General features: G+C 63.4%; 2 protein-coding genes across 5 annotated transcripts; one reads left to right on the top strand and one right to left on the bottom strand.

Annotated features, from left to right (window-relative positions):
* Nucleotides 1-654: 654 nt before the first annotated feature.
* On the bottom strand, nt 655-5,962 carry LOC113985374 (C-type lectin domain family 18 member A-like). Of its 4 annotated transcripts, none has more exons than XM_027716085.2 (12): nt 5,346-5,962; nt 4,517-4,608; nt 3,701-3,925; nt 3,529-3,626; nt 2,895-3,016; nt 2,704-2,811; nt 2,278-2,370; nt 2,032-2,138; nt 1,763-1,892; nt 1,596-1,692; nt 1,430-1,504; nt 655-1,250 (listed from the first exon to the last, which is right to left on the bottom strand). In XM_027716085.2, exons 1-12 carry the CDS (start codon nt 5,503-5,505, stop codon nt 1,073-1,075), a joined length of 1,485 nt encoding a protein of 494 aa, XP_027571886.1. In that variant the 5' UTR covers nt 5,506-5,962; the 3' UTR covers nt 655-1,072. The 4 variants fall into 4 exon arrangements, with proteins under 4 accessions (XP_027571886.1, XP_027571887.1, XP_027571888.1 ...); XM_027716086.2 differs by having other exon boundaries at nt 5,406-5,956; XM_027716087.2 differs by having other exon boundaries at nt 1,124-1,250; nt 1,413-1,504; nt 5,346-5,957.
* Nucleotides 5,219-10,890, top strand: LOC113985375 (fibulin-7-like). The gene is made up of 9 exons (XM_027716089.2): nt 5,219-5,739; nt 7,281-7,482; nt 7,932-8,088; nt 8,252-8,422; nt 8,592-8,717; nt 8,881-9,003; nt 9,098-9,235; nt 9,318-9,456; nt 10,188-10,890. Exons 2-9 carry the CDS (start codon nt 7,414-7,416, stop codon nt 10,546-10,548), a joined length of 1,284 nt encoding a protein of 427 aa, XP_027571890.1. The 5' UTR covers nt 5,219-5,739; nt 7,281-7,413; the 3' UTR covers nt 10,549-10,890.
* The last annotated feature ends 655 nt before the right edge of the window (nt 10,891-11,545 follow it).

Here is an 11,545-nt window from a genome sequence, read left to right as displayed (position 1 = left end):
TGGCAGCCCCGCTGCCTGTCCCTGCCCGCACCGCTGCGGGCACCGCGCTCACGCTGCCCCCGGGATCTCCATCCTCACCCTCATCCTCCCCGGGCTCCTTCCAGCTCCCGCCCCTCGCACCTGCCGGATCCTGCCCTCCCGGTCGCCGGCTCGCTGGCTGTCCGGGTTTGCCCAGCTCGCCCGGAGCCCCGAGCCCAGCCTTGCTGGCAGCGATGTGGATCGCGCCTTCCCGCCACGGAGCTGGGGACGCAACCAACTGGCACGCAGCGCCCTGGCTGGGGACGTTTTAATTCCCAGCCCAGCGTTGGAGAGAGCTGTTCCGACAGGAGGAGGGCAGAGGCATGTCCCCTTCAAAAGCACCCACTGACACCCACCAGCGCTGGAGTCACAGGTTTTCACTCAGCACGTGGAGAGCCCTGACTTGGGGCTGTCCTGGGGCTGGAAGAAGCACCTCTTGGCTAATGCCACCCTTCCAAAACCTCTCCAGGTGCTGGAGACAAGAGTTCAGCCAGAGGCTGGACTGGCCCTGGCTCCTCCAACCCCAGAACTCGCTCCAGGGATGGAGATGGAGGTACCACCTAGTGCAGGCAGGATGTGGGATGTGGTTAGGGAGAGTCTGATGGGCTTGGGAGAGCAAAGGGAGACAAACTGCTCTTCCCAAGGGGGAGAGGGTCTTTATTAACTGCTGGGCAGATGGTGGTGGTGAGGAACTGGGTGATGACGAAGGGTCAGGTGATCATGAGGAACCCAGCAGGCTGGGAGGTTCCCACACAGGTTGGGACTATGGCTCAGAGCTGAGCCTGGTCCTCACCCTCAGCTGTGCTGAGATCTGCACCTCCCAGGAGCCCCCCTTGGCCCCTTGTCACTTCAAGACCACAGTCCAGACACGGCCCAGCTGCCAATTTCAGAGAAGGATGCTGCTGTACCAGGCTGTTGCAGGGGCATCTCCTGCCCAGGAGGTGTCACAGTGTGATGGTGAGAGAGGAAGGTGAGGGGCAGAAGAAGACGCTGTTTTGGGGATGCTGACATAAAGCACACCCCTTCTCATCAGGTCCCAGTGCCATGGGGCCCCTCAATCCCTCATCCCCTGTGCAGGTGAGCCATGGGGGGATCCTTCTGAGCCATGGTCCAGGCTTGGCACAGCATCAGGGTCTTCCTGAGCCACAGGCTTGGCACAGCAGCCAGCGCTGGCCAGTTCCCAGGGCTGCTGGCTCAGGGGTCCCGCTGCCACAGGGCGATGTGTTCCTGGGCTGCGATGCAAGGTGGACAGTCAGTGCCCCCCACGCCAGGAAGCACCCAGAGTTCTGGGCAGGGCTGGCAACAAGGGACAGACCCAGCAGAGCTGGAGACTGGCACCCCCAGGGCTTGGCAGCCCTGGGGACACACGGGAGGGCTCCCAGCCCCTCGCTCACCGAACTGGCAGATGTACCGGTTTCGGGTCTTGCAGCGCTGGTCGTTCCAGTTGAAGGCGGCCGACGCCTGCATCTCCACACAGTTCCCAAACCTGTGTCCCGGCGGGAGGGTGGTGAAGCCAGGCAGTGCAGTGGCACAGCGGTGACACCACGCAGGGCTCAGTGTCCTCTAGATCCACTTACCCCTGGTTGTCCGGCTGCCCAAAAGCAAAGCTGGTGAAAGAGGACGGCTCGCCCACGTCCCAGCGGAAGGAAGCCTTGGATGTCTTGTAGGTGAGACCTGGGGGAGTGGGAGGTGGGTTGGCATGTCTGCTGCCACCCCGGGCACCCTGCCCACTGCTGTCACTCACCGATCCAGAAGTTCCCAGTCTCAAAATCAGTGTCTGTCACCCTGTTACCCATCTCCAAGCGGCTGAGGTAGAAAGCCAGGATGTCCTGGACCTTCTGGGTTCTGATCTGGGCCAGCATCGCCCCTTTCTCCTGCAGGGAAGGGAGTGAGTCTGCCCCAAACGTGTGGCCCAGCCCTGCGCCAGGCAGAGGAGAGATGCCCGGGAGGGCTGTGAGCATGGGTGGCACTTTTCAGCTGCACAAGGATGCCCGGAGCATCCCAGGAGCTCACCTGGCACTTAATTTTGGCTCCATAGTAGGTGTCGGCCTCGGGGGACACCATGAAGCAGTCGCTGTCTATCCGCACGTCGCAAGCGTGGAAAGGGAACTGGATCTTCGCTGGGGGCACAGGTAGGAGCAGGTGGGTCCCTGTGCTGGCCAAGCTGGGCCCACAGAGGACCCTCCACCCCACTCCGGGGGTCCTTGCCCATGGGTTCGCACTGCCACCCTGCAGCAGCACAGGTGGGCACAGACTCACTGCCGCACTCTGCTCCGCCGTAGCCCGCGTCGCAGAGGCAGGAGCACTCCTCCTTCCTGAACCTTCCGTGGAGGCACTGCCCGCTGCACCTCACTGTGGGCACGGTGCTGCTTTAGCTGGGGGGGGCTCGGCGGCCCCCTGCCTGCCCCACGCTGCACCCCAGGCACTGTCCATGCTGCCCATGCTGCACCAGCCATACCCACACATGCACTGAGCTGTGCTGGTACCCCTGGTGCTGCACCACTGTGGGCACACGGGTACTGAGCAGGCTGTGAGTGCTGCACTGGCCATGCCCAAGCACGCCCTGCACCAGCTCTGTACCTGCACCCTCTGCACCCACCCTGCACATGCATGGCCTGCACCCACAGCAGCCACGCACGTGCCTCGAGAGGGGAGGAGAGGCAGGGCTGTGTGGTACCCTCTCACCTTGGCAGTACCTTCCTGTGTAGCCGGGGGGACAGGCGCACTGGCAGCTGCTCATGTCGAGGCGCCCGCTGTTCCTGCAGCTCATGCGACAGGGGTTCCTGGGCACCTCTGGGCACAGCAGGAGGGGGCATCAAGGCCGGCAGTGGCACTGCTGGGGCCACACAGGGGCCGGAGGGACCGCAGGGACTCACCACAGAGCCCGCCGCCGTGATCCCAGGACTTGAAGCAGCCAGAGAGGCCGGCGGTGCAGAGGGAGCACCAGGGTCCCTGCTTGTAGGGCAGGACGGGCATCCCGGCAACCTCCCAGTTGCCCCTGGCCCCGCAGGCAGCTGGAGGAGGATGCCCCGCCCACCCGGGCAAGCCACACCCCTTTCTGGGCAGAGCCCCGCCCTCTTCCAATGCACAACACCGCCTAGACTTCACAGCCCTGCCCACTTCTGCACATAGCCCCACCCACCACACTCAGCCCCACCCATTTTAACACATAGCCCCTCCCATGGCACCAAGTCCCCGCCCACTCCCCAAACATAGCACCGCCCACATTTCCCACCCCGCCCATTTCAATGCATGGCCCCGCCCACACCATTCAACCACGCCCACTTCCACCGCCCAGCCCCACCTACCAGCATGGTATGGCTCCACCCCCACCCCTCACCGTGCATCCCCATAGGTCAATCCACCGGGACACACCCAGCAGAGACCCCGCCCACCCCCATAAGCCACACCCACTTACCCCAGCCCCACCTCCATCCCACATTGCCCTGCCCCTCCCGGCATGTCCTCCCCCCCATCCCCTCCCCTGTCCCTCCCTCCCCCAGCCCTTACCCCGGGTTGTAGGCGCAGGCGAAGGCCTCGCTGGGGCCGTGGGGGCCGAGGCAGCGGTGCCGGCCGCAGCCCAGCCGCCCCGCCGTGGCCCACACCAGCTGAAGGAGGACACGTGTCACCCCATGCCCCGGACCCCCACGGCCCCCCAGTGCCACCCCTGCCCCGTGCCCACCTGGGTGTAATGGTGGCAGGTGGCATTGCTGGCGCAGTGCCCCGTCCCGTAGTTGTAGCCACGTCCCTCGGCGAACCAGCGCTCCAGCACGGATACGAAGCCCCCTGTGCCCACCGGCAGCAGGGCCTCGTTCCAGCCCAGCTGTGGGGCTGGTGGGGGAGTGGGGCCCTCCAGGCAGCTGGCTGCCCGTGCCCCTGCCAACTGCCCCAGCTCCTCGCTCCACTCCTGCGGGGATGGGCGTGAGCCGCTCAGGGGGAATTTGGGGGCTGACAAGGGGCTCAGTCCAGGGGATGACTGGGGGATGTCATGGGGGATGCTGCAAGAGACCCCTAGGGACCAGTCCTGCCCTTGGTGTGCTCAGGTGTGGAGTGGTTGGGGGTACACCAAGGGCCATCATGGGGAATGGGGGACCCCATGGAAGACCCCTGGGGACCAGCCCTGTCCTTGGTCTGCATAGGTATGGGGTGGTTGGGGAATATCCAGGATCATCACAGGACATGAGGGACCCTGCAGAGGACCCCAAAGGACCAGCCCTGCCCTTGGTACGTGCAGGTGTGGGGTGATCAGGGGACATCAGAAGGACATGGCGGACCCCAAAAAAGACCTCAAAGGACCAGCCCTGTCTTTGGCGTGCCCTCGATCTGTCAGTGCTGGTGGCACGTCCTTCCCTTGGGGCCCCACACCAGGTCTTCTGCTTCGTTAGCTTGTTAACAAACTACTGCGTAGCACCCACGGGCTACCCCCCTCCCTGGGCATGGAGTGGTAGGTGGATGTGACATCGAAGGTGGGGGACATGGGACCTGTGAGGGGGCTCACCAGCTTCTGCATGTTGGCAGCGGGGGGCTGCACTTTGCTCCTCAGCTTGTTGTGCAGAGAGAGCACCAGGAAGGTCTCCTTCATGCTGAGAGCTGGGGGGACAGCAGGGGATAGGGATGGGGCCAAGGGGGCCAGGGGGTGAAAGTGCCTTCCCCATATCCCTGGCTGTGGTCAGACCCTTCAGGAAGCCGTGGGAACTCTCCCTGAAGGGCCCGACCGCAGCCGGGGATACGGGGAAGGCACCCAGGTCTCCATGGAGACTTGAGGGGAGAGAAAAAAGCGCTTTTGGGCTGGGAGCACAAAAGGGGCAAGGGGCCGGGGGGGGGCGGCCAGCCCGCTGAGCCCCTGTCTCGCACGGGTGGGCTGAGACTGCCAGGAATGCACCCGCTCCCCCCCCAACCCCCTACCTCTGTCCTGCCAGCACCCAGACCCTTCCGGGCTGGACCCGTCACTAGTCCCCATCACCAGCTGCAGGACCCCCCAGCCCCATTCTGTCACCAGCTCCGTCCCATCACCAGCACCAGAGCCCCCCCAGGTTCCATCACATCACCAGCCCCAGACTGGCCCCAGGTCCATTATATCACTAGCCCCAGAGTTCTCCAGCCCCATCCCATCACCGGTTCCATCCCATCATCAGCCCCAGAGCCCCCCCAGCTCCATCCCATCACCAGCTCCATCCCATCCCCAAATCTATGCCCCCCTCCCAGCCCCATCCCATCCCCAGCCCCCACCACCCATCGAGATCCTCGTTGCCATCCCTGGATACCCATCACCCACCCAGTCCCCTGCCTGCCTGGTCTGTCCCAGCGGGTGCTCAGGGTGCACTCACCCCCTAAACCAGCTGCCTCCCAGCCCTGCTGCCGGAGGAGCAGCCCCTCTTCCCAGTTACCTCCCGGCGCCAGCGGAGACAACTTTTCTGGAGCATCCGACCTCGTTTCACCCACCCTCCACACCAGGAGGTTGCAAAGCAGCAGGACCAAGAGCTCCATGACGGTCCTGGGATGGGGGGGACCAGAGGCTCCGGGGGGAGGGCTGTGGAGAGCCGAACCACCCCGCAGCAGCCCCGGCTTTGGGGCGAGCTCGGCCGCGCGCTCCTGCGCGCTCCCGCGTGCGTGCGTGTGTGTGTGTGTGTGTGTGTGTGTGTGTGTGTCTGGTCGCAGGATTTGATCCTATTCAGGACTCCAGACAGGCACCGCTGGGCAGCGCGAACAAAAGCTTGACGGGTGAGTAATAGCTCTGTCAAAACAGTTGCTCGCTGGAGCGAATGTGGCAGACAAGTCCCGGGGCCCTGGGCTGCAGCCCCGCCGGGATGTCCCGCAGCGGGGTCAGCCCCCCGTGCTCTGCCCCAGCCCCGCCCCGCCGGGCCGGGGTCGGGGTGTAGAGGCAGCAGGAGCCGAGATCGCAATCGGAACCCAGTTTGGGACCCTGGGAGACTGGATACCGAGGGGCTGGGGCAGTCAGGGGGCCCCTGCTGCCAGCCTTCCTCCTGCCCCATGAATTAAACATGCCGGGGAGGTAACACACACCGCTGCAGGCAGGAAGCCAAATACCCGCTCTGGAGAGCTGGGCAGTGTGGTTACAGGGTGGGAGGATGTGAGGGCTGGGGGGCCAGTGCCGGGAGAGATGCCGAGCTCAGGGAGAGGGATGTCTCAGCAGGCACTCGGAGTCAGACAGTGGGGCCGGAGCCCAGGCTGCTCGGGGGGCTCAGTAGCACCCTGAAGGCTTTGCCCCAGCACAGGGCTCCCAGCAACCATGGCAGCTGCTCCACTGGCACAGGGCAGAAGTGTGGGCTTCAGACATCCCTGTTGGGGGTGGCCAGGGGGCAGGCACATGTGGCTGTGCCCTTTCCTCTGGGCTGCCACAGGCAGGAGGGACCCGGAGCATCCTGCCTGCCAGCTGTCAGGTCTGAGCTGGGTGTCAGCATAAACCCAGCTCTAAATGCTTCAGTTCCCTCACCCCGAGCCTAACCCTGGCCTTGAACCCTGGCCTAATGCTAATGCCAACCCCAACTCTCATCCAAACCTTCCTGCTAATATGGACCTGAACCCTTTGATCTGGTCCTAATGCTAACTCTAATCCTAAGAAAAAACCTGACCTTAGTCCTAATCATGAGTTTAATGCTAACCCGAGCTTTAAACTCCAGACCTAACCCTAATGTTAACCCTGACCCTAATCCTAACCCCAACCTAACCCAAATGTTAATCCTAATCCCAACCCTAACCACAACTCTAATCCTAACCTCATCCCTAGCCCTAATGCTGATTCTAACATTAACCCTGACCCTAATGTTAATGCTGACTGTAACACCAACCTGCATCCCAACTCCAGGCTGCATCAGATCCCTTGGATTCCAATTTAAACTCCAGCCATGGCTGAGCTCACCCCAGCAAAGCTGTGCTAAATCCAGTGAGTCCACAGCATTCCTGGGCTGCCCTTCCCCACGGCCCCAGCCCCTCCAGAGAGCTGAACCCCAGCACAGACCCCAAAGCCATCTTTTCTCACAGCAGACTTTCCCAGGCTTAGCGAACGCGCGGGATTAGCCTCATCCTGCATCCCTGCGTGCTGGGAAGCCCCAGAGCCGGGGCTGGCCGTGGGGTGAGCCTGGTACTGCCGTAAGTGCCGTGACAGCCACCGCCTGGCCCCGGCATCTGCTGGCCCTGGGACATGAAAGGCCCCAAAGCCTCTGATGTGCAGAGAGGGAAAGGAACGGAAGGGAAGGGAAGGGAGAGGCTGGCGCCAGTGCCAAGGGGAAACTTTCCTACAGCTCGGCCTCGGCCAGGAGAAAAACCAACAAACACACAGGCACACACCGCGGATAAATCCCAGCGAGTGCAGGAGCGCGGCTGTGAGCAGAACCGGACCGTCAGCGTCTTGTCCCTGCAGCCAGCCCCGGCGTGATGCTCCTCATCCCACTGCCAGCCTGGCTGGCCCTGGGCATCCTGCAGCTGCCTCTTGGCAGCGCCCAGGTAAGGACCCTCATGCTTCCCTCCCTCCAGCCCTATAGCAGACCCCTCATTGTGGGCTGATCAGCACCCACCTCTCACACCCCAGCGCCCCGTCACCAGCCCGGCATGGTGGGTACAGCACAGCCATGACATCCGTGGGGCTGCCCAGGGCCAAGGGGGTGATCATAGGACTTTTCCACTGCAGCAGTGAGACGATGTTAAACCCACCTGGGGCATCCAAGCTGCTTCTCGGCATCCAAGTGCCCAGGCAGGGCTGGGTGGGGAGGGCTGAGGCTGGAGCAGACATGGAGCCAGGGGCGGACCCCAATTAGAATGGGAAGGGGCTCTGCACAAGGCAGGATGTTCAAACCAACTCCAAAGATGCTGCCTGCTTGGAAGGGTCCCCCTGGGCTGCAGCAGGGTGGCAGAGGAGCCCAGCGGGTGACAGGGATGTCCACGTGTCCCCCCAGGAGTGCCTGAGCCGGCAGCAGGCGCTCAGTGCGGTGCGGCAGATGCAGAAGCTGCTGGCGGCGCAGGAGGCTGCTCACCTGCGGGGCACGCGCGGGCTCCGGAACCAGCTTTCCATCCTCCAGAGCCACCTCCAGAGACAGCCCACCAAACGCAATGGTACCCCCGGCCAGTCACCACCACCGGTGACATCCCCACAGGGCCTCCTCTGACACCTGGACCCCCACAGACAGCCTGGGCAAGGCACCCCCAGCTCCTCGCCGGGTTGGGGCTGGCTCCAGCCTGGTGGTGTCCATCCTCACCCGTGTCTGTCTGTCCACAGACACCTGTCCGCAGCTGGCGGTGCCCCTGAACGGGCGGATGTTGGGCCGGAGTGTGCGGGTGGGCCACGACGTTCACTTCGTCTGTGACAGCGGCTTCCAGCTGGTGGGCTCGGAGACGCGCAGCTGCCGGCACAACCGCACGTGGAGCGGCACCCAGCCCTTCTGCAGAAGTGAAGTGGAGTGGGGTTGGGGTGCCATGGGCTCAGCCCAGCCCGTGGGCTCCTCCCTCACCCTGAGCCACGGGGTTCCATCGCTCTGCCCAGAGGCTGCAGCCATGGGCACGGGGATGAAGCGAGGATGTGCTTCTTCAGCTGGTGCTCACGAGCTGCTTCTCCCTAGGTATGGATGACTGCTCCAGCAACCCCTGTGCCAACAGCGGCACCTGCGTGGATGGTGACCAGAGCTACACGTGCCTCTGCCCCCCAGGCTGGTCAGGCCCCAGCTGCCAGAGCCCCATCTACTCCTGTAGGTGCCCGGGTTTGGACCGTGGAGGATGGGGATGCTCATGGGGACAGCACCTGGCTGTGCTGCACCATCTCCCGTTTCCCTGGCAGCCCCCCCAGGGACCTCAGCCTCCACCCATCTCCCCGTGCCCCACCCAGCATGTGACACCCGCTGTCCCCCACAGACTGGGTGACGCTGAGCAACGCCTCCTTCAGCCGCCAGCCCCGCTGTGCCGAGGGCCGCTCAGGCTCCCGGCGCTGCAGCTGCGACACCGGCTTCCAGCTGAGAGCTGGTGGTGTGTGCCAAGGTAAAAGAGGGCTGAAGATGGCAGGAAGAGGGGGGGAAACCAAGGCTTGGTGGCAACGGGCCCCCTGGCCATTCCCCACTTTTGTTCCCCCCAGACGTGGATGAGTGCCTGCTCTACCAGTCCAGCCCCCAGACCCGGATTTGCCTCCATGACTGCCTCAACCTCCCTGGCTCCTACCGCTGCCTCTGTCCCCCCGGCTACCTGCTCCATGCCGACCGCAACGCCTGCGAGGGTGAGAGTGGTAGGGCAGGGAGCATCCCGTGGGAAGAGGGTGCAGTGGGGGCAGCCCCTCTCACCCCGTGTCACCACCGCAGATGTGAATGAGTGCGCCGGGAAGCAGCACAACTGCACCCAGGGCGACCTCTGCATCAACACCTTCGGGGGCCACCGCTGCGTGCGCCCCAAGTGCCCCCCACCACGCCACAACACCAGCTATGTGAAGACCTCTGCCTTGTGAGTACCGTACTGCAGGTGGCTCGGGCTGTGTTGTGCCCTCTCCCAGACTGATGGGTCCTACTGTGCCCTGGGGACTGTAGTGTGTCACCCAGGGGCAGCAGGGCTAGTGCCAGCCAGCACTGGTAGCAAATCGCCACGTGGGGTGCCCAGGTGTGCTTGGCATGCTCCTGGATGGTCTGGGGATGCTGGAGGTGCAGGCAGGAGCACCCCAATATATGGTGGCTTTATCCAGAATCCTGCCTCCCCCCAGAGCCCCATACTGTGGGGAAAGACACTATTTCCCCTCTGCTGTGCATCCATGTGTTGCCATCGGCTGCCTTCCAGCAGTGGCCATCGCACTCTTGAGACCAAACCGCTTTGTGGCTGAGCAAAAACACCCAAGCAGAGGAGCATCCCTGATCTTGACATGTTCCTCTTCAGGAGATGCATCTGCCTCCATCCCTGGCCTCCAGCTGGGACAGGCTACCCCCAATCCCAGCCTTAGAGCATCACCCAGAGCTGTGTCCCTGCAAGGCATGGTGCTTGCCTGGCAGAAGCAGGGACCAGGTAGAGATCCAATGCTGGGCACGCTCAGATGTGACTGTCTTGGGTTGCTCTGCCACAGGACCAACAGTGGGGCTGGAGATGCTGCTTGTGGCGTGGGCTGGGCTTGTTTGCAAGGATGAGGGCAGCTTCCTGAGAGAGCCAAACCACAGCTCTGAGCGGTGGCACCCCTTCTCTCCTGGCAGCCAGTGCGAGAGGAACCCCTGCCCCATGGAGAGCCGGGCCTGCCTCCTGGCTGCCACCTCCATCTCCTTCCACTACCTGCCGCTCCAGGCCAACCGCACCGTGCCCCGTGTCCTCTTCAAGATGTCCACCACCCGCTTCGTGGGCGACAGCCTGCGCTTTGCCATCACGGGCGGACGGGGCCAGGGCGTCTTCTCCGTGCGGCGCTCCGACCGGCAGACAGGAGAGCTGCTGCTCACCAGCCCCGTGGCAGGGCCAGCCACGCTGGAGGTGGAGCTGGAGATGAGCGAGTTCTCCCGCAAAGTCCTCCTGGGCAAGCACATCTTCAAGGTCACGGTCTTTGTGTCCCCGTATGTGTTTTGATCCCCTTTGGAGGCAGGTGTGGGGCCAAGTCGGGGTCTCCCCTGGGGAGCGATGGAGCACGTTCAGCTCAGTGGTCCCAGTTCTTGTCCCATTGGAGGCAGCTCTCTCCCATAACGCTTGCTCATGGCTGGCAGGGCAAAGCCACCACAGCAAAAACGGTGTCCCTGCAGGAAAAACCCTGCGGGCAATGGGGGGACCAGCCTGAGTGTCTGTCTCTGCCAGCCCCCCTCCTCTCTGCCTGCAGAGCACACAGAGGAGAAAGACAGAGTGAGCCAACAGCACTTGGCATGCAGGTCCAGCTTCTTGTATCTTGTAATCTCTAATAAAAGAAAAGTGGCTGTAGGAAGGGTGTCCTCCTTGCTCTGTACCCCACGCTCCTGGGGCAAGCTTCCTGGGGGCTGTGCTCATGGCAGATTTGCAGAGCTTGGGGTGCCGGTAGAACTGCCAAGCCCACCCAGGGTCATGCAGTGTCAACGTCCCTTCCAGCACCACTGTTACTGGGGGCTGTGCTGAAGGAACATCCCAGCACAGGACTGGGAGATGGGTTAAACATAGAATCACAGAATGGTTTGAGTTGGGAGGGATCATCTCATTCCAACACCACTGCCATGGGCAAGGACACCTTCCTACAAGCTGCCCTGCACATCCTGCCCAACCAAGGCTGTCCTCAGCCCCTTTGGCAGTGCCTGGAACATGCTCTGGTGAGCAGGGGATGGTGATGGGGCCGTGCTTCCTTGTGTCCAGGAGGCTTCCCTCTGCAACAGCTCTGACAAGAGCCAACCACATGGCTGATCAGAGCTCCACAGCTCGCCAAGCACTCCAGCTGTTCCCCTGCACCCAACTCGAGGAGGGTGGGCTGAGAGAACAAGAGAGGTGCAGCCCCCAAGGCTCCTTGGGCACCCCCCCGCCACCGCCGGCACGGCCAGACCCCTGCGCAGGGAGAGCCGCCGGCAGCCGGAGGTTGAAAAGGTGACGAGGGCCTTTGGGGACAGCGAGG

Source organism: Pipra filicauda, unplaced genomic scaffold (genome assembly GCF_003945595.2).
Source record: "Pipra filicauda isolate LSUMZ 115617 unplaced genomic scaffold, ASM394559v2 scaffold205_size1947385_pilon, whole genome shotgun sequence".
NCBI lineage: Eukaryota > Metazoa > Chordata > Aves > Passeriformes > Pipridae > Pipra > Pipra filicauda.
Note: the sequence above shows the minus strand (reverse complement) of the source record. Positions and strands in the feature narration are given on the sequence as shown.

Bases quoted from the DNA above. Each gene is read 5' to 3' on its own strand.
- LOC113985374 (XM_027716085.2), bottom strand. From the start codon at position 5,505: ATGGAGCTCTTGGTCCTGCTGCTTTGCAACCTCCTGGTGTGGAGGGTG. The intron at 3,926-4,516 runs GTGAGCCCCCTC...CCATCCCCGCAG, and splicing joins CTGCCAACATGCAGAAGCTG to GAGTGGAGCGAGGAGCTGGG. The intron at 3,017-3,528 runs GTAAGGGCTGGG...CTGCGGGGCCAG, and splicing joins GCCTGCGCCTACAACCCGGG to GGGCAACTGGGAGGTTGCCG.
- LOC113985375 (XM_027716089.2), top strand. From the start codon at position 7,414: ATGCTCCTCATCCCACTGCCAGCCTGGCTGGCCCTGGGCATCCTGCAG. The intron at 7,483-7,931 runs GTAAGGACCCTC...GTGTCCCCCCAG, and splicing joins TGCCTCTTGGCAGCGCCCAG to GAGTGCCTGAGCCGGCAGCA. The intron at 8,423-8,591 runs GTGAAGTGGAGT...GCTTCTCCCTAG, and splicing joins CACCCAGCCCTTCTGCAGAA to GTATGGATGACTGCTCCAGC.